The sequence below is a fragment of the Medicago truncatula genome, chromosome 5 (genome assembly GCF_003473485.1).
Source record: "Medicago truncatula cultivar Jemalong A17 chromosome 5, MtrunA17r5.0-ANR, whole genome shotgun sequence".
In the NCBI taxonomy this organism is placed as follows: Eukaryota; Viridiplantae; Streptophyta; class Magnoliopsida; order Fabales; family Fabaceae; genus Medicago; species Medicago truncatula.
Window position 1 is genome coordinate 43,048,619 of NC_053046.1, and position 23,835 is coordinate 43,072,453.

Below are 23,835 nucleotides of genomic sequence, written 5' to 3' on the forward strand. Positions count from 1 at the left end.
CCCCACTGTCTCCTGACTTAAAGGGAAATTTATTTTCATAGAAGTCAACATCATTTGATTCTATGATCGTTTTAGATTTCAGGTCGTAAAACCTATAGGCTTTACTATTTAAGGCATAACCAATGAATACACATTCATAGGCTCTACTTGCTAGTTTGACTCTTTTGGGGTCTGGTTTTCTTACATAGGCTAGACATCCCCATGTTCTAAAATAAGACAAGTTTGGCTGTCTTTTCTTCAAAATTTCATATGGAGAAATTTTGTTCTTTGTTTTGGGTACTCTGTTTAGCACATAGCAAACAGTCAATAAAATTTCTCCCCACCAATGAGGCGCTGCTCCAGAATTAAGCATTGTTGCAACTACTAATTCGGTAAACGTTCTATTTTTTTCTTTCCGCTTTACCGTTCATTTCAGGAGAATAAGGAGCAGTTGTTTCATGAATAATTCCGAGTTCTTTATAATACTCATTGAATGTATGTGATCCATATTCAGTACCTCTGTCACTTCTAAAACGCTTGATTCTAATATTGAATTGATTTTCAATTTCTTTTACATACTGTTTAAATATTTCAAGCGCTTCATTTTTATTTCTCATTAAATACACATGTGTGTAATCCGAGCAGTCATCTATAAAAGTGATGAAATATCTTTTTCCATTTCTAGTCAAGTTTCCATCTAATTCGCATAAATCAGAATGAATTAATTCAAAAGGTTCAGTTATTCTGGTTACTGATTTATGTTATTCTTTATTTATTTTTGCTTGACTACAAAATTGACATTTTTCAAAATCGTTTAAACATATTTTAGGAATTAATCCTAAACCGCTCATATTTGAAATAATTCTTTTGTTAACGTGACAGAGTCTAGAATGCCAAATATTAAAATCACACAACATATAAGCAGAAGAAGAAATTTTATTCATATCAATGTTCAACTTAAACATGCCATCAGTGGCGTACCCTTTCCCAACAAAAATACCATTCTTAGTGATGGTGTACAAATCAGCCCCTATACTTTGAGTAAACCCAGCCTTATTCAAAAGAAAACCTGAAACTAAATTCTTCCTAATTTTAGGAGTGTGCAGCACATCCTTCAGTATCAGAATCTTTCCAGATGTGAACTTCAGCTCTATATCTCCGATTCCAGCAACATTAGTGGAATGGGAGTCTCCCAACAACACCTTCTGATCATCACAAGCAGTATATATTTTAAACATATCTCTATCATAGCAGACATGGCGAGAAGCACCAGTGTCCACCCACCAGCCATCAGAACCTGCAATCATATTTATCTCAGTAATCATAGCCACATAGGGCTCATCAGGTGCAACAGCAGTAGCCATGTGAGCCTGTGCTGGTCGGTTGGTTCTGTTTCTGCACTTGCGTGGTATATGACCTGCTTGCCCACAATTGTAACAGTTGAAAGGTGGAGCAACATCATTCTTTGGTGGCTGTTGAATCTGGGGTCTTGGATTGTTCCTAGTCTTATTCCTGTTGAAATTCTTATTCATAGGGCGGTTCGGATTCTTAAATGGTTTGTCAGCAGGCTTCAGAACAGCACCTACAAATTTCTTTTTAGCGTTGTTGTTAGAAACAGCAAACATCTCTTCATTCTGGTCCTGCTTTCTCACTTCTTCTTCAATACGAAAGCGAGTAATCAGACTTTCAAGAGAGAACTCCTTAGTTTTGTGTCTAAGAAGACTCTTGAAGTCCTTCCAGGCAGTGAGGCAGCTTATCAATAATCACAGCTATTTGGAACTGTTCGGGAAGTGCCATCCCTTCAGCTATGATCTCGTGAGCAATTTGTTGCAGCTCATGTGATTGTGCCTCAACGGATTTATCATCACTCATTTTGAAATTCAGATAGCGGCTTACAGCGTATTTTTTAACACCAGCCTCTTCAGTATCATACTTCTTCTGAAGTGTTTCCCATAATTGTTTAGCAGTATCACAGCGTCTATAATAATCATACAGAGGGTCTGTGAGTCTATTAAGAATATAATTCTTACAGAGGTAGTCATTTTCCTTCCATAGAGCAATATCTATGGCTAGCTGTTTATCTGGGTCAGCTTTCTCAAGTTCAGCTTTCTCAGCAGCAGTAGGGTCTGCTACCTTACCGTTATTATTCGCTCCAGCAGGAGTCGAACTCGAAGGTGCTACAGGCATAGCTTCATTCAAAACGTAGGCAACCTTTTTAGTGGTCAAAAAGAACAGCATCTTTTGCTGCCAACGTTTGAAGTGGCTACCCGTAAACAGAAACGGTTTGTTAAAGTCATCAGCTGAAACCGCGGTAATTTTTTTCAGAACTCATCGTATCGTATTCGAAACGTCTTAAAAATGTTGTTTTTGTAATTTGAAAATTACGACAGAGCTTTGAAACTATTACCGGGTGAGTCACGATCAGGTCGCTTTCTTTAAGACGTTTCACGGCACTACCTAAGTTGTGCAAGGTAGACTAGCAACCGCGCCGTCTCCAGGATAAAACAGCCCAGATTCTAACTGTACGATTAAAGGCTGCACTGCCAGAAATCGCTCGAGAATAACACCTCAATATGGTTTTCGAAAAGTTTCAAAAAACCACTCTAATATGGTATGTAGACCACTCGATAAACCAAAGAATGAGGAAAGAAAGAACGGTTCGTCAACACAAACCGCGGAAGAGAGAAGAGAAAACCAGAGAAGAGTATTCGATTCTCAGTTTTGGAGTGAAGAATACTATTCCCGAGCTCTCAATTTATAAGGAGAATTTCTACTAGAGTGTGATCTACCCGATGTGGGACATAGAATTTTCAATTCACACTTTACACTAATTTTTCCATCCTTGTGTTTACATTCCAAAGGCTCCACAAACTCACTAGTATACTCCAAGTTTTTTTCCATTATACACTAGTGTTCCAACAAACTATCTCGAAACTGAGCTGACAGTACAACTCTTCAAACCAGAATGCATTGATATGAATCGAGTGAATGTGTGCAAAACAATGTTAAGTCAAAGTGAAACCGTAAGTAGTGAACCACTTTCCTTCTCCAAGCTAATACTATCAAATATCATTTACAAATTCATATCAATACCTTCCAAATATAACACAAGCTTCTTGTTCATAACATCATAGGAGTACAGAGAACCAATGTCAATAGTGGTGTACTGCCATACCAATATGCTAAAAAAGTAAAAATAAAATGAAATCGCACTTGTAACTATAACATAATTATAAATAGTTCATTTAAAATCGTAATAATCATCATAGTCCTGCTGTAGTATCTCTAGTGTGAAAACAATATAAAAAAAAATTATTCTTTATAAACTATTATACGGCAACCATGTCCACCTTTAATAATACCAAGGTCTTCAATTCTCTGGGTGCTTAAATTAAACAAAACTAGTTCATTATCCTTTTTCCGGAAAAACATATCTCCTTTCTTACCAACTCCAATAGGACGCTTAACATCGGACAACGGACCTACAACGAAGAGTTTGATCCATGACTCTTTAATCCCAACTTCACCTAAAACTGATATATGAAAAGTAGTCATCTTTGCATAACTTGAAACCCATGCAATTGATCCATTGAAATCCATTTTGGTTCTTTCCGTTAGTTTTAATTCAAAAACGTTAGATTTTCTTCATTTTCTTATGAAATTTTTCTATGATTCATGTTGTTGAAGGTTGATGGAGATGATATGAAGATGAAAAAGAGGAGAAGAAGATGAAGAAAACCTAACCTTTTTGAATTAATACTAACGGAAAGGACCAAAATGTGTAACAGAAAGAAGTTAAGGGATCAAAATAAATTGAATTTTAATTAAGGGACCAAAGTGATACTATACCTAAATAGTTAAGAGACCAAAAATGCAATTTAACCTTTTTTTTCTTTTTTAAATTCAAATATCTATACTATATATAAAGAAAACTACCCCTTTTAGTGCTTTTGATTTGAATTTTTTCTTTCAAAAATACCATCAATTTTCAATTCCAATAACACATGTAACAAATAGATAAGAATAAATTTAAATATTAAAATAAAAATGTAACAAACACTGTAACGCCCTCTTTGAATTATTTGTTTTATTTGATTATTTTTAAAGAGTTTAGAATATATTTATATGATTTATGTGATTTTATACGATTAGGTGATGTGTTGATATTTTATTGATAGGCTTATTTTATTATTTAATAGAATAAGATTTGAAAATAAAATAATATTGAGATGAGGGGCTGTTTTGAGAATTTAGAGAGTTTAGTGGAATAAGTGGAAATAAGATAAAGAGGGTTGAGGAATAAATAAGAGAAAATAGGTCAGAATAGTTTTCACATGAAACAAGTTGCTTTGGAGAAAGGAGAGAGAACCAAAGATAAGAGGCTGCCAATCGATTAACCTAAGGTAAGGGTGGGACTAACATTCAATCTTCTTAAGCCTATGATTTTGATAATTAGATTTAAATGTTGTAGGTTATAGTTTTTGAGAATTTGAGAATTAGGATTAGAAGTTGTAAATTGTTGATAAGATGATAGAAACCTGTTGGATTGATGTAGAACGTGTTTGATTGTATAATTAAATTGACTTTGTTATATTTTCTTTCGAGTGAATTTACAATTCGGGAGAGATACTGCATAGAAATATTATAAAAATCCTTATTTTGATAAATTAATTTGAGGTATCTAATTTTGACTATGGTTCAGAAGTCTCCGAAACCAATGCTTTTCTTATCTCTATTTGAATATGTGTTTTGTGGTATCTAGTTTGACAGAAGATTAATTTTAACTAACAGTAGCATGATGCTATTACCTATTGAAAGAAATATACTACTTAAGAAGCTAATGATCCAAAACGAGATGCCATCCAAAAGGTTTGGAACATACACACTCTTTTGATTAGGTATAGCTTTGAATGAAAATTGTTTCTTTAAATTGCCAATGATCTTGCATTTCGATGAGCCTCAATTCAATTATTGTTGAACTTGATTCAAAATAGTCTGATGCAATATTATGAGTACATATGTTCACTAGTTTAGGATTACTATTACTATTATTATAATAAATTGAATTTTAAGACAGCTTCTAAATTCAATTAGTCTTGCTTCAAAATGTTTACATACTAATTGGCATCTTTATCCTGCCCTTGTTAATTGGCTCACGATATCATACTATTATTTTGTGAAAGAATTCTAGTTCTATTTTTACTATATGTTTTTCATAATTTTTCTTGACGTGTAAATAATTTATATGAATTATATGAATGTATGATTGTTGAAGTTGATGGTGATTGTCATTTGATATTGTTATATCATGAGCTGTTTTATGTGCTGCCTATGTTGCTGTTTGATATTAATTAAGCTGCATGTGTTGGTCTAATTTGTAAAATTGTAAGTTGTCTTTCCAAAGTATTGGAATCTTAAGTTGTTAATGTTGTCTAAGTTGTTGAAGTCAGAGTTGAAGGTGTTGTTGGTGACTGTTTATGTTCAGGTGTTTTGTGAGAGGTGGTGTACTCTTACGTTGTTGTTCTATAAAAGGTGGTGTACTCTTATGTTGTTGTTCTATAAAAGGTGGTGTACTCTTATGTTGTTGTCCTATAAGAGGTGGTGTACTCTTACGTTGTGGTTTATAAGAGGAGGTGTACTCTTACGTTGTTATTCTTTTAGAGGTGGTGTACTCTTAGTTGTCGTTTATAAGAGGTGGTTTACTCTTACGTTGTTATTCTTTAAGAGGTGGTGTACTCTTAGTTGTCGTTTATAATAGGTAGTGTACTCTTACGTTGTTATTCTTTAAGAGGTGATGTATTCTTACGTTGTTATATTATAAGAGGTGGTGTACTCTCATGTAGCTGTGTTGTCAGGTTGACGTTGTCGTCGTCGAATCGTTGAAGTTGTTGTTGATGACAAACCATGGAATATTAATGATTATGTTGTGTTTATATTATTATAAGATGATGAATATGTTGTTGCTTATGTTATTATAAGATGATGATTGTATTGTTGTTTATATTTGTTATGAGTTAATGATGATTAGAAGTGAATTGGACTATTAATGAAATACTATATGAAGAATTGTTATTATTAATTAATAATGTTTATGTTGCTAAATTTAATTGTTGAATTATATGCTTAATATTATTGTTTGTGAAATCTCACCCCTTCTGCTTGAAAATGTTGCTCTTCGTATGAGTAACTTGCAGGTGATCAAGAGTAGGTTGCTGTGTTTTTGATGTTGTGAGTGGCTATCCCTCACCGAGTCGTTTAGGTGCTCTGATACGTAACGGGATGGGAACTTTGTTGCATGCTTCTCTATTCCTTACGTATTGTTTATATATTTACATGATTAAGTTGTTAATTGGATTTTTATGGGATGTATTGATGAGGCCTTTGTGCCAAGACTTTTTATGTTAATGAATTTAATCCGCTGCAAAGTTTGAATTAATTTGTTGAAGGATAAATTAGTTAATTATCTTATTTATGATTTTATGAAGTGTAGCATTCCGTTTACATGTTGAATACTCTGATTAATTAAATGAAATTTTTAAGTCGGGAAAACGGGGTGTTACAAACACAAATGTTCAATTTTATCCTTTATCATTTAAAAAGTGTAACAAACTAGATGAATGTGTGTGTGTGTCTATATATATATATATATATATATATATATATATTATCCCAATTATATTCTTAAACAACAACTTTTTCTATAATAAAGATTGTTGTTGGCGTCATTAAGAAATAAGAATTTAGATTATATATTTTTGTTATATTGTTGGTTTCATTGAAATATGTAATCATGGTTAATTTGATTTGTTATAATTTAAAAGTAAAAAACAATTATACTTTAACTTTTAATCAAAATTAAAATTTCATAAAAAACATCGTTCATAATTTTCAAAAGTTAGCACAATAAAAAGAGTGTTTAGACGGACACTCCATACCTGTTTGTCCACACTTTTTATTGCATTAATGCGTATAAATTATGAACAATAGTTTTGTGACATTTTGATTAAAATTAATTTGATTTTGATTAAAATTATACGTATAAATAATATATATGTTGTATTTTCATATTGTAATAAACTATACTTTTTCAATGATGCCAACAATATAACAAATATAATATATTGAAAAAAAAATATAACAATTCAATATAAATTCTTATCTTTTTTAATGACACCAACAAAATAGCATTCTTACGGTCAAATTTGCTTAAGGGTATAATTGGAAGGAGAAAAAAAAGCCCAAAACAATATACTTTCTTTACATATATATAGTAGGGTTAAATATGTTTTTCGTCTCTGAAAATATATAAAAGAATTGATTTTAGTCCTTAAAATATAAAAAATATGTTTTTATCCTCCCGAAAAAACTCATTTTGTTTTTGGCCCCTAATGATCAATTTTTGTTCATATGAATGTCAAAATTATTACTCTTTTATGTTGAAGATGTCTCCATGTTATGTCTATATATTATATTCAACCATTGTATACTCATATTATGTCCTAAAAATGTAAAGAACTCGTCAAAATTACATTCATTAGGACAAAAAAAAATTGTGAGGATGAAAACATCTCATTTTATTTTATAGAGATTAAAATAAAATTTTGATATATTTACAGGGATGAAAAACTTATTTAACCCTATATAGTACTAGCGTTTGGACGGGAACTCAGTGTCCGTTGGTTCTCTCTTTGTATTGTGCTAGCCGCTAATGCTTATAAATTACGAACAATAATTTTTATGAAATTTTGATTAATATTATTTTGATTTTGATTTAAATTATAAGTATAGACAATCTATATTTTGCATTTTCATATTCTGTAAATTTTTATCATTGAGGGGTGTAACAAACTATACTTACAAATATAATATAAATTTTTTGAATCACACCAACACAATATTATTCTTAATTTCTTATAATCAAATTTCCTTAAGTGTATAACTCGAAGAAGAAAAAGTCAGCCTAAAATAGTCTATTTTCTTTATATTAATATAGAAGTATTGATATATTTAACTCTTATAAAGGTAATTTTTTGTTAAGATTTGTATATTTCAAATAGATAGATTTGTAAACAAGCAATTGTGAGCTTATCCTAAGATGGATAATTTGGGAGAATTTAAGTTCATAATATCTTTTTCTAAGAATTAAAGAATTAACAAAAGGATTTATTCTTCAAAAAAAAAAAGGATTTTTTTTCATAAAAAAAAGGATCTTTTGTATTTTCCTTATATGAAAGGATTTGCCAATGTTTGTTAAACTAATTTATTATTGTTAAATTAATTTTATTATATGAAAATTTTGGTTGTGGGTGTAGTGTAGATTTGATAGAAAGTTTTAATCCAAAAGTAAAATAAGAAAAATTAACTTGTGTGCAAGTATGCCATTTATATTATTTGTTCACACAGTATCGAATTCGCTCAAAAAAAATAACTTGCTTGAAAGGGAAGAAAAGGGATCAACTATTCATTCCATGCCTTTACCGTTAAAAAATAAAAATTTCATTCCATGTCTTTTTACCGTTAATAATTCACACATGCACTTATAAGTTATATGGTAGTAGATAGGTGACCTTAAAATTAAAGACCAGACATTGCAGTGAAAGGACCCCATACATGAGAATGGCACTGCCAACACCGACACATGTAATCTAATTCATGTTTCTAATGCAAACATAATATTGGGATTGGACCTTGTTTGAGGTCAATTGTTCAAGAAAATTGGTCTTCTAACTTATGAAATTGCTTATCAACACCTTAAAAATTCAATTATATGATCACAAACAAGATATGTCTTGCATTATATTAGATTAATAAATCTCACTATTTGTTGGATTGGTGAATTCGGCTTGGACAATACAAATTATGAGTTGGACTCTAAGGTGGTGGTAGATGGTTTATATTTGAATAAAAACTATTCCTTATTTTGGTTTTATTAATCTTGATTGTATTCATTCTTTGTCTATTTTTAGTCCAAATTCTTTGATATGATAGAGTTTGTTATAGGATACAAAGTACAAACTAATGTAACAACACATCAGCTAGTTTGACGAATACATATGTGGCCGATGCTCATGATTTTGACTTTATTCATGAATGTATTGACAAACTATTGCTTATGATATAACATAAGTTTGTTTCTCTAAAAAAACTAATTAAAAAAGAGAAAATGAGACATGCTCGTAGCGAATTTTATACGTTAATGTAAGCTAGTTTTGCATCGACAATCCAATAAGCATTGAAAATACAATGATTATTTTTAAAAATGGTAATAATAGCGAGTTTAATTTGTATGCGTAGCGTGTAAAATTATTTCACAGATACTTCAATAATGGTATAAGAAGTGTTATTTGAATACTCATTTGACAACTTACATAACAATCATAGATTTACAAAGAAAAAATAGGTATTGACACAAACAAAAATAATAGAGATAAAGTAAAAATATAATGTGAGTATGAAAGATAAAATTGTCACAAAATAGTTGTATAAATATCATTTTGCAAATATTGTTTGACTGTTCTTTTTAAGAGGTGGTCTTCCAGTACATCTTGTGCTGAAATGGTTCCACTGTCTATGTTTATAAATTCCATTTTGATGTTTTCAAAAAAAAAAAATATATCATTTTGCATAATATATTAATATATTATCATACCAATTCATTTGTTTTGAAACATATTAAATGATTCTTTTTTGACAAAGAAACATATTAAATGATGCTGAATCACATTACTAGATGTATATGCAAAACATTTTACATCGGCAAAACATAATAATAATAATAATATAATTAAATAAATTTAAATTTTTTACTTTTGTGGCAAGATGTTAGGTTTTTTTTTTGAGAGGAACATGTTAGGTTATTGTTGGATGACACGTGAGAAAAATTATTAAAAAAAAAATTAGAATATATAAAAGGAAAGAAATAAAACAAGAGAGGGTGATAAGAGAGTCCAAGTCAGACTAGACGACATAAGCAGATACCAAAATAACGATCCAGATCATCACACCCTCATCCAATCCAATGGCTTAAAACCCCTCCACCCAAAGAAACACTTATCTACTAACAACGGCCAATAACATGCCACGTGTCCACCAGATAAAGCCTTATTAACCAACCCAATCCAACGGACATCACGCTCATTCCATAATTTCCCTCCACTCTCAACTCCTCACCGGAGCAACAACCGTCAAACTTCTCCGACCACCGTACAACCTCAATCGCCACTCGCCGGAGAAGTTTCTGAAACCGCGTAATCGAACGATTCGGAGTAGTGACGGCGATGGCTGATTCAGACAATGAATCCGGAGGAGCACCGAACGCCGGCAACAGCGAGTTATCACCACGAGAACAAGACCGATTTTTACCAATAGCAAACGTGAGCAGAATAATGAAGAAGGCGTTACCAGCAAACGCGAAGATCTCGAAAGATGCTAAGGAAACGGTGCAGGAATGTGTATCGGAGTTCATCAGCTTCATCACCGGTGAAGCTTCCGATAAGTGTCAGAGAGAGAAACGAAAGACGATCAACGGCGACGATCTACTTTGGGCGATGACTACGTTAGGATTTGAAGAGTACGTTGAACCGTTGAAGATTTATCTTCAACGATTCAGAGAGATCGAAGGTGAGAAAACCGTTGCTGCACGTGATAAAGATGGTGTTGCTCCATCTTCTTCTTCGTCTTCAGTTTTTGATTATGGTGCTCCTCCTCCTCAAGTTGGATTGATCATGCATCATCAGCATCAGGGACACGTGTACGGTTCTGGTGGTTTTCATCAAGTGCCTGGTGGGCCTGTTTATCCTAATGCTGGATCTAATGCGGGTAGACCCAGGTAGATATGGTGTGGACAAGGTTTTTAGTGTTTATGAAGAGTCTTGGACTCATAATTGTGGGACTAATTAAGGGTTTTAATTTAATCGTGGAGCATTATTAAGCAAAAGTGGAGATTCTAATTTTTTGCTTATTATTGATTGTAAAACACACTAACTCAGTGGTGAATCAGAAAGTGGGTCAGTAGTTGTATTGCAAATGTTGTTGTACATTACAAATTAATAGTGCTTTCTTTGCTTTTTTGTACTTTTTTTTTTGTTGAGCAAAAGTACTTATGAGTATGTCATATATTTCCTTTTATTGTTAAATGTTAATGAAAAATGTTTTTCAAACACAAGTTTTATTGTTCTCTTGCACTATGGGTGTTTGTTCCAACACCTCGAGTTCAATGTCCACACTTGATGATAATCGTGTTTAGACATAATGCTCGAAATCATATGTCCAAGTAACACAAGTTAATGTTAATAATTGATTGTATATCAATGAAGTGTTGGTTTTATAGTAATATAGAAGAAATTCTTCCTTAAGGTGAATAAGTCGAGAATAATAATAAAGTCAACTTATTTAGCTATGATGTTGTTTCACTATACTAGAACATTTTTGTTGAAGAAAAATGCAGTACTCAAGCATGATTAGGTATAGGAAAAAAGAATGCTCCTCGTCGACCATGCATATGGGGAACATATTCAAAGTTGGATTTCTTTGTTAGGCAAAGGACTATATTCAGGTCATGTTGCTTGAAATACTTATAAGACTGGGTCCGGGCAGTTCCTTTCTTTGAACATCTGCATAGACACGCTATATATAGATAACCCAACTGATAATATCTAAGTGTTCATCCATCGCATCATGCAACCATAGTTATGAGTTGTGTTATTTAATATGAGTCATGTTAATCGGTGCTCCCACTAGTTAAGCAACTAAAAATAATAAGAAAAGAAAAAATTAATATTAAAAACAACACTTTTTTAAGTTTCAAAAAGTAATACACACAATTTTTAAGAAAATATTTATTTTATAATTCCTTATCTAATATTCCGGGGTACTGGTTAACATTTCCCTTAAATATTAAAACATGGACATCGTATGAGATATTATACATGTTTATTTTTTTTATCTTTTATAATTTACAAACAGTTAAAAAATATACATGGATTTTGGTCTCATATCCAATTCTAAACTTGTAAGCTTTACAGTAATGTAATATTGAATATTATCATATAAAAGGGAATAAAAAGAACACTAACCAATCCTATCAATACAAATCATAATAGCGACTTAAATATTTAATATGTTAGAGCATGAATCTGAAGTCACCGTTCTTCACTTTTTTATATGTAATGTGTGTGAGTTTTACCGTTAAATTCTTTAAAAAAACCTAATACCAATTAAGATTTCGGGCAAGCTCATTACATTTTTTTCATGGTTTATTTTGTTTTTTTAAAAATTGGTTGAAAAAAAAAAAGTCATTGCTACATGGACTATTAATAAAAATTTATTTCAACAAATGTAAAACATTGGTAGATAAGTATTTTTTTTTTTTTTTAGAGAACATTGGTAGATAAATATGTATATCAGTATATGTGGTACTAAGGAAACATTATTGAAAACATAGGAGAGGCACATGCCCCCACATTGTTGTACATACATTCTTTCTAGGTTAAAGTGATAAATCTTGCATGAGATAAAACTAGCACGAGTTCAGCTCCCTCTTTTAATAGTAAAAAGGTCATGTTAAATTATGATCTCGACGCTCAGAATATCAGTTAACAATTTAAAAGTAGAAATATAAATCAAATTTTGCATTAAAAAGAATAATTCTTCAACTTTTAAAAAGTAAAATACACAATTTCTAAGATAATATTTCCTTTTATAATTCCTAAACAATAGGCATGACATTTGAACCCGCCCCGTCTAAACCTGGCCGCCCCCGCCCCATATTTAACGGGGAAAAGTCAATTCAATTTGGTGTGGATGCGGGTGCAGGAAACCCCGCGTTTCTTTAGTACGTGGACGGGGTCGGGGATGGTCAAACCCGCCCCGCACCCACCCCCACCCCCATACCCGCTTCGTTTATTTTAAATTACTTTTTTTATCTTTATATTTAATAATCATATTACTCCTATATTCTTCTTAACATAGCTAGTATAAATCTAAAAAATGATGTATGTCCCTGTAATACTTGTTAATATTTTTCATAATAAGAAGATAATAGGTTATGGCTATTATTCACCAAATATATCAGAGGAGATAAGAATTTTTTTTATAAATGAGTAATTACGAAGTGATTCTACCACATTTTCCTCCAATTTTCGTTGGGAAAAATAGATAAGGAATGGAATGAGATGAAATAAATACTTTGAATTCTATTACATTCCATCTTTTTAATTACCCAACTTTATAGATCACCAGGGCCGGCCCTAGGCATAGGCCGCGAGTGCGACGGCCTAGGGCCCATGCTCGTAGGGGCCCTAATTTTTTTTACAGGGGGTGTATATAGCAAAGCTAAGGAAAAAGTGGGGTGCGTATAGTAATTCGTAACAGCAGGCCTAATTCATAATCAATTTTTGGGCCCATTAGGAATAAATCAGAAAAAAAAAAGTGGAAAGGCCCAATAAAGAGGAAAATAATGGAATTGGCCCAACTAACACACAAACAAAAACTTCTTTTGAGCAATTAGAAAGACAGATGAAAAAAGAAACCTAAAAAGAAAAACCAAAAGTTCCAAAATCAGTTCTTCTCTCCAGGTGAATTGTTTTAGGTTTATTTTTTTTTTCTTTCTTATTCCAATTCTATTTGATAATATTGTTTCAATTCTCTAATTGCTTCAAGTGTTGAATTCTAATTATGTTTTTTTTCTTATTCCAATTCTCTTTGATAATCATTGTTTCAATTATCTAATTGTTTCAGGTGTTGAATTTTAAAATTCTAATTGAATGATTTATGTTTTTTCCAATTGAATTTTTTATTTTTCCATATAACATGATTTATACTGTACACCAAAAAGCTTAAAAGCATATAGCATGATATTGATTTAAGAATTCTCTTCACGTACTGTACATATAACAGTCATTTTTTATTTTTGATATTTTTTTTAATTAATTGTTTGTACACTGTACACGTGATTTTTGTATTTTTTTTTTCAATTTAATTCTTGATTTTTGCTTAATTAAGTGTTGATATATTTCTTTTTTTTTTGTTGCACTTTTATTTTCAGGTGTTAAAACTTCGGTCTATTTTAAGGTGCTATATTGCTCTCTACTTCACTTACTACTGGTACTAATATGGTTTTTCTTTTTTGTTTGTTTGTTTGTATTGGTTTATATTGAGTATCTGATTTATTTAAAGATGTTGCCTAAAAAACATTTGTCTGGTAGTGAAAAACGAAAAAAAAAAGAAAACGAAATGAAGAGCTAATAAAATCACAACAAGGAGCTCTTGATAAATTTGTTTTCAAAAAGGTAGATACCCAAGAAAATGTTCCTAATGATGTGCCAAATTTGGAAAACAACAACAATGAAAATTTGGATCATGAAAATGAAAATGAGGAAATTGATGATAATTCAAATGTTCCTAATGATGTGCCAAATGCATATAATATTGAAATTTTTGGTGATGATCCTCATTTTGATATTTATGATCCAACAAATTGGGAGAATTTTGATAACACCTCAAGGGATATTCTAGTTGAAAAGGGACCTATTCGAGAAATGAATCTTAATTTTCCCAATGACAAATACTCTAGGCATTTCTCATATGCGAATTATTCAAGAAAATTAAGCAATGGTGAGATTAATGATCGAAAGTGGCTAGTTTATTGCAAACATGTTGACAAAGTATATTGTTTTTGTTGTAAATTGTTTAAATCTTCTACCTCTAGTAACTTGAGTTTACTTGCAACCGAGGGTTTAAATGATTGGAAGCATATTAGTCAAAGACTCAAACAACATGAAAATGGTGTCGAACATATGACTAATATGAATACTTGGAATGAATTGAGAATGAGATTTGATAAAAATCAGACAATTGATAGACACTTACAAGAAGAAATTGAGAAAGAGAAAGAGCGTTGGAGACTAATTTTACGTAGAATAGTTTCAGTTGTGAAATGTCTTGCTAAGAATGATCTTGCATTTCGAGGATCCAAAGAAAAACTAAGTCAAGATAGTAATGGTAATTTTCTTGGATTAATTGAAATGATTGCGGAATTTGATTTGGTAATGCAAGATCATGTGAGATGCAAGATAGTAAGGCTATTTCTTTCTTTGGAGTTATTCAGCGCTTATATTCAGTGTTTTCGGGATCTACAAAGCATAGCTGGGATGTCAACCATTATAACTAATACATGTCTCATTCATCATTTATCAGAAGAAGAAAAAAAATGATGTAATACAAAGGACCCTTTTTTCATACTATGCCTAAGGCCTGTAAAACTCTAGGAACGGTCTTGTAGATCACAATCCATCTCATTTATCCAATCCAAATACAGCTTCATGATTCTCCCAAATAAGAGAGAGAAAAAATTAAGACACGAATAATGGTACTGTTTCTATGAATCCTTCTACTTAATATAAACATAATGTTGCCGGCAGATATTTGTTCAATTAGTCAGAAATTGTCTGAGGACAGTTATGCATGTGCATGAGTCCTACTCCCTCTAACGACATGAAGATTTCGTTGATGGGTAATTTGTATGCGTATCTCTTTTACCGTTTTGTGAACTTTAAAGTCTGTCGTGGTTTGACGAGCTTTATGATCCAACTCAGAAGAAAATATATTTAGTTTCTAGAGGCATCAACTAGTCTTTATATTTCTTCTTGAGAGGAACAAGTGTTATTTTAGGGAAGTGTTAAAGAGTGTCCATTGGACATTGGTTAAGAGCACAAATTTAAAAATGTTGTATTAAAAAATGGTGAAAATTAAAGTGATACATTTGACTTTTGAAAAGTTAAAAAAATTGTTCAATGTAAACTTATCATTTTTGATTTTCTTAACTAGTGTCCTAAAGACACCGGTTAACATAACCCTATATTTTATTAGGTCTATTGATGTGGCTTTTTGTGTTTTTATTTAAGAAAATATATGAGACATATGTTTTATGTACAAGCCTCTCTAATTCTATCTGTTGCACAACATGCTATTACCTTACACTCCATCTGATCCCGAAAGCGCATTTGTAGATCGTTAATTCCTCATACACACAGGGTAATAATTGCTTATTATAAACTGACAAAATTCAATCCGCGTGAGCTTAACTCAGTTGGCATGGACAATACATAATATATGGGTTCAAACCCTGACCACCATCAAAAATAAAAAAGACTGACGAGATTCAATAGCGAAACAAATATATACCTCAACTCCAAGAGTAGCAGATAATATAACTCCATCAGTTTATTCCATAGCCTAGTTTATTTGTAATTTATACACATTAGCGTGATAGTGTTCGTCTTAACACTAGTTAAAATAAGATACAAATGCTAAAATATTTTAAACAGAATTTTAAATTAATTTATATCCTAATAATATCATAGTCTTAAATATAAATATATAATTTTTTAAAAAGATTTAAGCATACTATTTTCATTACATATTCCTCTTCCTTCAAAAAAATTACATATTCCTCTTGATCTGGTCATTGAATAATTTTTTTATATATCAAATAAGAAAAGTAACCTGCTCATCTTGACACTAGTTTGATATACTTTTTATTTAAATGGTAAATGAGACTATTTATTTATAAAATTAATGCAAATTTACCACCGATGAATTGATCAAAGTGGTAAAAAACTTGAACTTCTTAAGCAAGTTGTTAGAAATTCGATTACGACTCTTGCATATATAAAAAATGGATTGCAAGTGGAGAATTTACTCTTTGATTTAGATTAGTCACCGCTATATAGGGATAGGAATAGGTCAGACTGGCCTACAGGGGTCTACGATAGACCAGACTAGACTTCTTTTTAAGCCTATTTAGCTTAAAAGGCCAGGCCGCAGGCCTCTCAAAAAGCCTCTTAAACCTGTTAGGCCGGCCTATTTAAGTAATATGAATAATATTATTTATTATTATATTATATTTTGTACTTTAAATTAAAATATAAATTTGTTAACTTTTTCACTAATTTAAGCTTTATTAGTATACATTAATTTTTTTGCATATATAAATGTATTATTCTTTCAAAAAAAAAAAGTACTATTATAAACTAGAATAGAAATATGATATAATATATGGTTGAACTCTCTAAAACCTCGTATTGATTATAAAAGAGAGTTGGTTTTTTCTAAATTACCTTTGAAAACTCATGGGCAATTTACCACCCAAACCAATCAAAATTTTCCATGTGTACTCCATTAGAATAATAATATTTATTATTTTATTTTACAAAAATTTAGCATGTATTTTATTATTTGCATATTCACCCCCATCTTAAATTAATGATATTTTACAATTTAAACCATCACAATAATTAAATTTCTCCTCTAATCCAATCACTCTCCTTTTTTTTTTTTTTTTTTTTATCAAATTTGGAATTTAATGCCAAAGATCATGCATTCATTCAAATTTAGTTGAACGACTTGAATGCACCCACTTATTTGAAATGTTTTTCCAAACCACTTGACCAATACATTTTTTATGAATTAAATTGGAATGCAAAAATATGTTATTAGTGAGCAATTTTTTTTTTTTTTTTTTTTTGCAGTGACTTATAATTTAGCTTTAGTAAAAATAATAATAATCATTTTATATGTGTATATTTATGAAATAGTAAATCTTTCTTAAAAAATAATAATAAATTCATTCAATTGATTTTTTATATTGTAAATATCTTTCTTTTATATAAATTCATACTTTTATATAGATTCGATGAACTACAACAATGTTTCATTTGTGATCAACCAAATTATGATTTATTTTAGATAATATCTTTCATTTGGATCAGATAAATTGTTTAAAGGTATTAATTTTTTTTTTTGCAATGTCTTATAATAGCTTTAGTAAAAAAAAAGGCTTATTTAATTCTTTGGTTTTATTTTGGTCTCACAATTAATAAAACTCACGTTTTAGTCCTTCACTTTTTCCACAGTTTGCAAATAAATTAACTTTAACCTCAAATATCTATGGTGAACCCACTAGTCCACTATACATCCTATTATTTTTTTTAATATAAACCGTTTGATCTTTTTTAATAAAGAAGGATTGTTAGATCATGCATATCCACTGTATCTTACTGTGAACCAACAACATCTAGCATTATATCACATACTTCATCTTCTTCCTTTCCCTCATTCATCACCTTCATAAAAAAAAAATTCAGAGAAAATCCAGATAACCACCATCAAAACCTCTTTTTCAAAACCACCATCAACACCGTTGTCTATATATCCATCATCTCAATCCCTCTCTCTCTCGATCGAACCCACGCACCCCAAATTCGAATTCGAATTCGACAATAAAAAATTGAAGTTGGGATTGATTTTTTATTGAGAAGTCAAAAATGAAAGAGAAGGAGGAGAATGCAATGAAGATGAAGATGATAGAAGGGGAAATGGTATCCGATGGAGAAGAGAGAGCATGAGAGGTAAGGAATAGTTTAGGAAAAAAGGGTTTAAGGGGATAGAGAGTAGATCGGGATTGAGAGAGATAGATTGGGAAAAAATCAATTTTTTTTAAGCATTGTCATTGAGAACTATTGTGATTACATCTATGATTCTGGAATTCTTCTGCTTAACAGTCCTTCTTGGTTCAGCAAAAACGATGCAAATCTATAGGAAGATGAATTGAGTTAAAAATTGGAATAATAAGGAATGAATGAATATGAATCAGAAGAAGCAAAGAGATATTCTTGACGTGGGAGAAAAGATTAATGAGAATTATAATCTTGTCCAAATATTATGTAACAACATAAGAATCTTAAAAAAATTCCTTTAAATTTATCTATTTATTTTTTAAAATGTTGGATCTTCTTGTTGTTGATTGATGATTATGGATTTTGTTTTAATGGTATAATTGGGATAATAAAAAAGCAAATATTAAATATACTCATATAGTTTGTTACACTTTTTAAATGATAAAGGAAAAAAACCAGACACACATATCGTGTTTGTTACATTTGTTTTAATATTTAAATTTATTCTTATTTATTTGTTACATGTGTTGTTTGTATTAAAAATTAAGGGTATTTTTGGAAAGAAAAATCCTGCCCAAAAGTGTAACGCCCTCCTTGAATTATTTGATTATTTAATTATTTTTAATGAGTTACGATATATTTATATAATTTATGTGATTTTAAATAATATTGGTTGATTATGTGGTGTGTATTATTTTATTATATATTTTATTTTAATATTAATTAGAATAATGTGAGAATTAATATTATTTTGGAGGTTGTGGAGTTAATTAGGAATTAATAGAATTAAGGGGAGTTTAATGAAATAAAGGAGGAGATATATTTTGGGAGTTAGGAAAAGAAAATGTTAGAAGAAGTTTCACGTGAAACAAGTTTTGGGAGAGAAAAACCAAGGACAAGGGAGAGAAGAGCAAGTAGAGCCAAGGGAATCCGATCGTTGTGCATTTTTCTTCTGAATTAAGGTAAGGGTGAGACTCTCTCTCATTGATAATGGTTATATAATTCTGATTTTGGTTTAGCATAGTTCTAGTTGAAATTGGGAATTGGGGGTTAGGTTTTTGGAGTATGATTCTTGGATTGAAAAGTGTAGAAACCATGGCAATTGTGTTAAGAATCGATGTTCAGACTGTAGAATAATCATAGGTTAAGTTTCCTATCAAATTTGGGGTTTGGGTGGATGAAAAATTGGGTTTTTGGCTGGAAACTGGCATGTTCCCGTAGAGCTGTCTGTCGCAACTCGCCACAGCGAGTAAACTTACTCGCCTCGCGAGCTGCACTTTGACAGCATCCTCTGTTTCGCGTTCTTGCGTCTTTTTCACACGTTTCTGTTTTGAATTGGCCTTTGGTGTAAACATGAAAGTTGTAGATAATTTTGTTAGATTTCCAATGACTCTGGTTTGGCATGAAAATGATTTTTGGTTTAGGAGTTATGATGAAAATACTCCAAGGAGGTCTTAGTGAAATTTTATGAAAATTCAGCAAAACCGTTTCTAAGTTAATCCAAATCTTAGGGAATAATTCCAAACCTCAAAACTAAAAGTACTATGAGTTAAATTAAGGTGTTTAAGAGTATTTAACCTATGTTGGTTAGTGTCGGTTAATGATGTGGGTATTGATAGTTAATGTTGGGTAATGTTGGTTAATTCAAGCTACATATATTATGTGGAAAATGTATATTGTTGTTTATATCATTCGAGTTGTTATTATTAACGTTGCTATGTTGCAAGTTGTTTATGTTGCTGTCTCTGTTGTTGTTGATTATTAATATCATTAAGTTGACCAATTTGTGGAGTAAGTCATATTTATTTATGCACAGTTGTTGTTGTCGTTGCTGATTGTTGTTGTATGAATGGTGATGATTGATGTTGTTGTCTTGAGCATAGTTGATAGATTTTTTAGCAAGTGTACTAAATACTATCGAAGTAGTAAAAATATCGTTCCCACGAGGACTGTGTTAATCTCAATTTAGAAATAAAGTAAATATTTAGGATGTATAAATTATTTTGTTTAGATTTTGTTTGATTGCATAAAATTAAATAACATAAAATAAAGATTGATTTTAAAAATATAGATTTGGTTAGAAAATATGAAGAGAGATGAGATCAGGTCTTTCGAATCATCTATGTTCCCCTAATTGGTATACTGCACCTATTCTTATGAATAATTTTCTAGTTCCACGATAGTTAACAAAATAGTCCTAATCAATCCCTTGAGTTAGGACCCTCTTCTCAAACTACAGCCCCTAATTCCTTAGGTGGTCTAATAATCTTTGAAGGTTTTAAGAACGTTAACCTAATATCACTAACAAACGATTATCCATTCCTAGACTAACCCTGTTTATTAGAACAATTCAATTCTGTCTAAGTAGAAAGCTATGGTCAGTAGTCATTCTTTCTCACTAAATCATGTTTATATTTGATCAGGATATAAAAAGCATTAAAAACAATTGAATTGAATAAAAACTAGATTGTCATTCACAATAAATAGAGTTTCACAGCAACATGGTTCAATTAGGGTTACAAAGAATCATCTCAGACCTAATCTCTAAGAGATTTAGCTACTCATAATTGAGTTTACAAATAGCATAATCAATAGTGGAATTAAAACATACATAAACTGATAGAAGGTTGAAGAAATCGCCCTCCTAGCCGTCTTTAGGTCTCAAAATCGCACTTTGCTATCTCCAAATCGTCACCCTTTTTTTCAGAATAGTCTTCAGCTTAAATAGGCATAGAATTTCGCCTAAAATCGTGTCACAATTTAAGTAAATCGTGGCACGATCCTCTTTGAATCGCAAATTACTGAATTAGGGTTTCGTCAGATCGTGCCACGATTATGCCATCGTGACACGATTTATTCAATGTCGAAGCTTGATTTTTGTCTTCTAATATCGTGTCACGTTTTTACCAAATCGTGACACGATTCTCCTCTTTGTTTTTTCTTCAGTTTTCTACTCTTTTGCTGCATAAGTTTCCTTGTGAACTCCACTTTGTGATTAAAATAAATATAAAAAGACTCTAGAAATAGCGAATGACGGACTGTCATCAATAGTTATATTTAATTATGCATTATTCTGGATTGTTGAATTGCTGGTTGTTGATGTTGCTGATGGCTGTGATGTATGATTTATTTATTGAACCATACATGTTGTATAAATTGGAGTCATATGGAGAATGTATGCATGGTCTAGTTGTATGTAGATATACACGAGTGGGTCCATTGCATATGCATAAACAGCGGAGAGGACTCATGTCCTGGAGCACTAGTTGTTCACAGCGGTGAGGGCTTCGGTCCTGTTTGGTACCACATGCATTGTAGAGGAGTCTTAGTGGAGTTGTGAAGTATGTATGCATGGTCAAGTTGTATGTAGATATACACAAGTAGGTCCATTGCATATGCATAAACAGCGGAGAGGACTCATGTCCTGGAGCACTAGTTGTTCACAGCGGTGAGGGCTTCGGTCCTGATGAATGCTTTAACCATTCAAAAGCGGTGAGGGCTTCGGTCCTGTTTGGTACCACATGCATAATTGTATATTTTGAGGAGTCTTAGTGGTGTTGTCATGTCTTGCATGAGTCTTAGCGGTGGTGTCGAGTTGTTGCATGAGTCGTTGTTGTTGGTTTTAATTATCATTTGGTTGATGTTGTTAATGATGATATACTTATATATTGATGAATTATTTTTATGACAGGGTGATAGATTTAATTGATGAGTTAGATATCTATTATTGATGATATTGTTGATTATGAAATATATACATATATTGGATAATTGTAGTTATCGTCGTTGTTGGTTGAATTAGTAAGTGTTACTAAAGTTAAAGAAGTAAGAACATTATTGTTAAATATATGTAATTGTTTATATTGTTATGATGTGATGATTATGTTGTGTCGTTTATATTATTATGAGAAGATGTTTATGATAATGATTACGAAGTTATGATGACTGTTTATGGTGTTGAATATGAGGTTGTTATGATGTTACATGATGATGATTATGAATGTTGTGATGATGATTATGTGATGTTATCTATGAGTTGTTAAATGTACTTGATGATAGTTATGTTAAGTTGATAAGTTGTCTTTTATTTATGAATTGCTAATGGAATGTTTGATGAATAATTATTATTATGGAATGATGATGTTACGTATAGTTGCTAAGTTGTCCTCTATTCATGAGTTGTTAATAAGGTGCTTTGGTGGAGAATGTTAATACGAATTAATGATGTTGTTATGTTGTATATGAACTATGAATATGATGTTGTTACGTTGTTTATGTCATTGATTATGAAGTTGTCATGTTGTATACGAATTATAAGTATGACGTTATATGATTATGATTAAGATGTTGATTATGAAGTTAAATGATGTTGTTTATGATATCGAGTTATGAATGTTGATATGATGAGTACATGATATGGTTTAGGAGTCGTTAAAAGAATTATTATTACTAATTGATGGAGTTTAAGTTGTTAGATGCATTTTGATGAATTATATATTATTATTATTGATTGTGAATCTCACCCCTTCTGCTTGAAAATGTTGCCCTTCGTATGGGTAACTTGCAGGTAATAAAGATTAGTAGGAGTGGTGGCTCAACTGTCTAGGACTCTGATACGTACGGGATGGGATTTAGTTATATTTATTTTCATTCCTTATGTATCAATTTTGAAATTATGATGTGGAGCCTTTTATGGTCTTTTGAACAATGTTGTTGACTTATGCTGAGGCCTTTAGTGCCATAAACTGTTGTTGGATGTTCACGATGTTATTGATTTGAAAACTATTCCGCTGCTATGTTTTCATATTTTATCAAGTTGTTTTAATTAAATAGTATTATTTTCTATTTAAGAAATTTTGAAATGACGTGTAACATGCCCGTTGTGGAACTACTCTGATGAATATTTGTTATATAATTGTTTTTGGGTAACGGGGTGTTACAAAAAGTGCTGAAAGAGATAGTTTTCTTTATATATAGTATAAATACTATATATAACTAGCGAAAAAACGGGCACGTGACATGTGTAAATTATGAACGGTATTTTATATGAAATTTTGATTTTGATTAAAATTATAAGTACAAATATTTGTGAAATTAAAATTGTAATAAACCAAAAAAAAATCATGTTTATCTTTTACCACAACAACACAGTAGTTTAACAAATATAATATAAATTCTTATCTTTTTTTAATACCACCAAGAATGTAACATTAATATAGGAAAATTTGTTTAAGGGTATAATTGAAATTATAAAAAATTCAGCCCAAAGTCTCTATTCCCTTCATATATAGTATATATAGTATTTTGTCAAAAAAAAAAAAAGTATATATAGTATTGTTCATGTTGTAGTGGTATATTTCCTATTTTAATGAGATTTCATTTTTCTAATTCAAATTTAATA

General features: G+C 31.0%; 1 protein-coding gene across 1 annotated transcript; it reads left to right on the top strand.

The window, feature by feature from the left end:
* The first annotated feature begins 10,099 nt into the window (after nucleotides 1–10,099).
* LOC11426014 (nuclear transcription factor Y subunit B-3) lies at nucleotides 10,100–11,052 on the top strand. The gene has a single exon (XM_003617764.4). The coding sequence runs from the start codon at nucleotides 10,257–10,259 to the stop codon at nucleotides 10,809–10,811; it is 555 nt and encodes a 184-aa protein (XP_003617812.2). The 5' UTR covers nucleotides 10,100–10,256; the 3' UTR covers nucleotides 10,812–11,052.
* The last annotated feature ends 12,783 nt before the right edge of the window (nucleotides 11,053–23,835 follow it).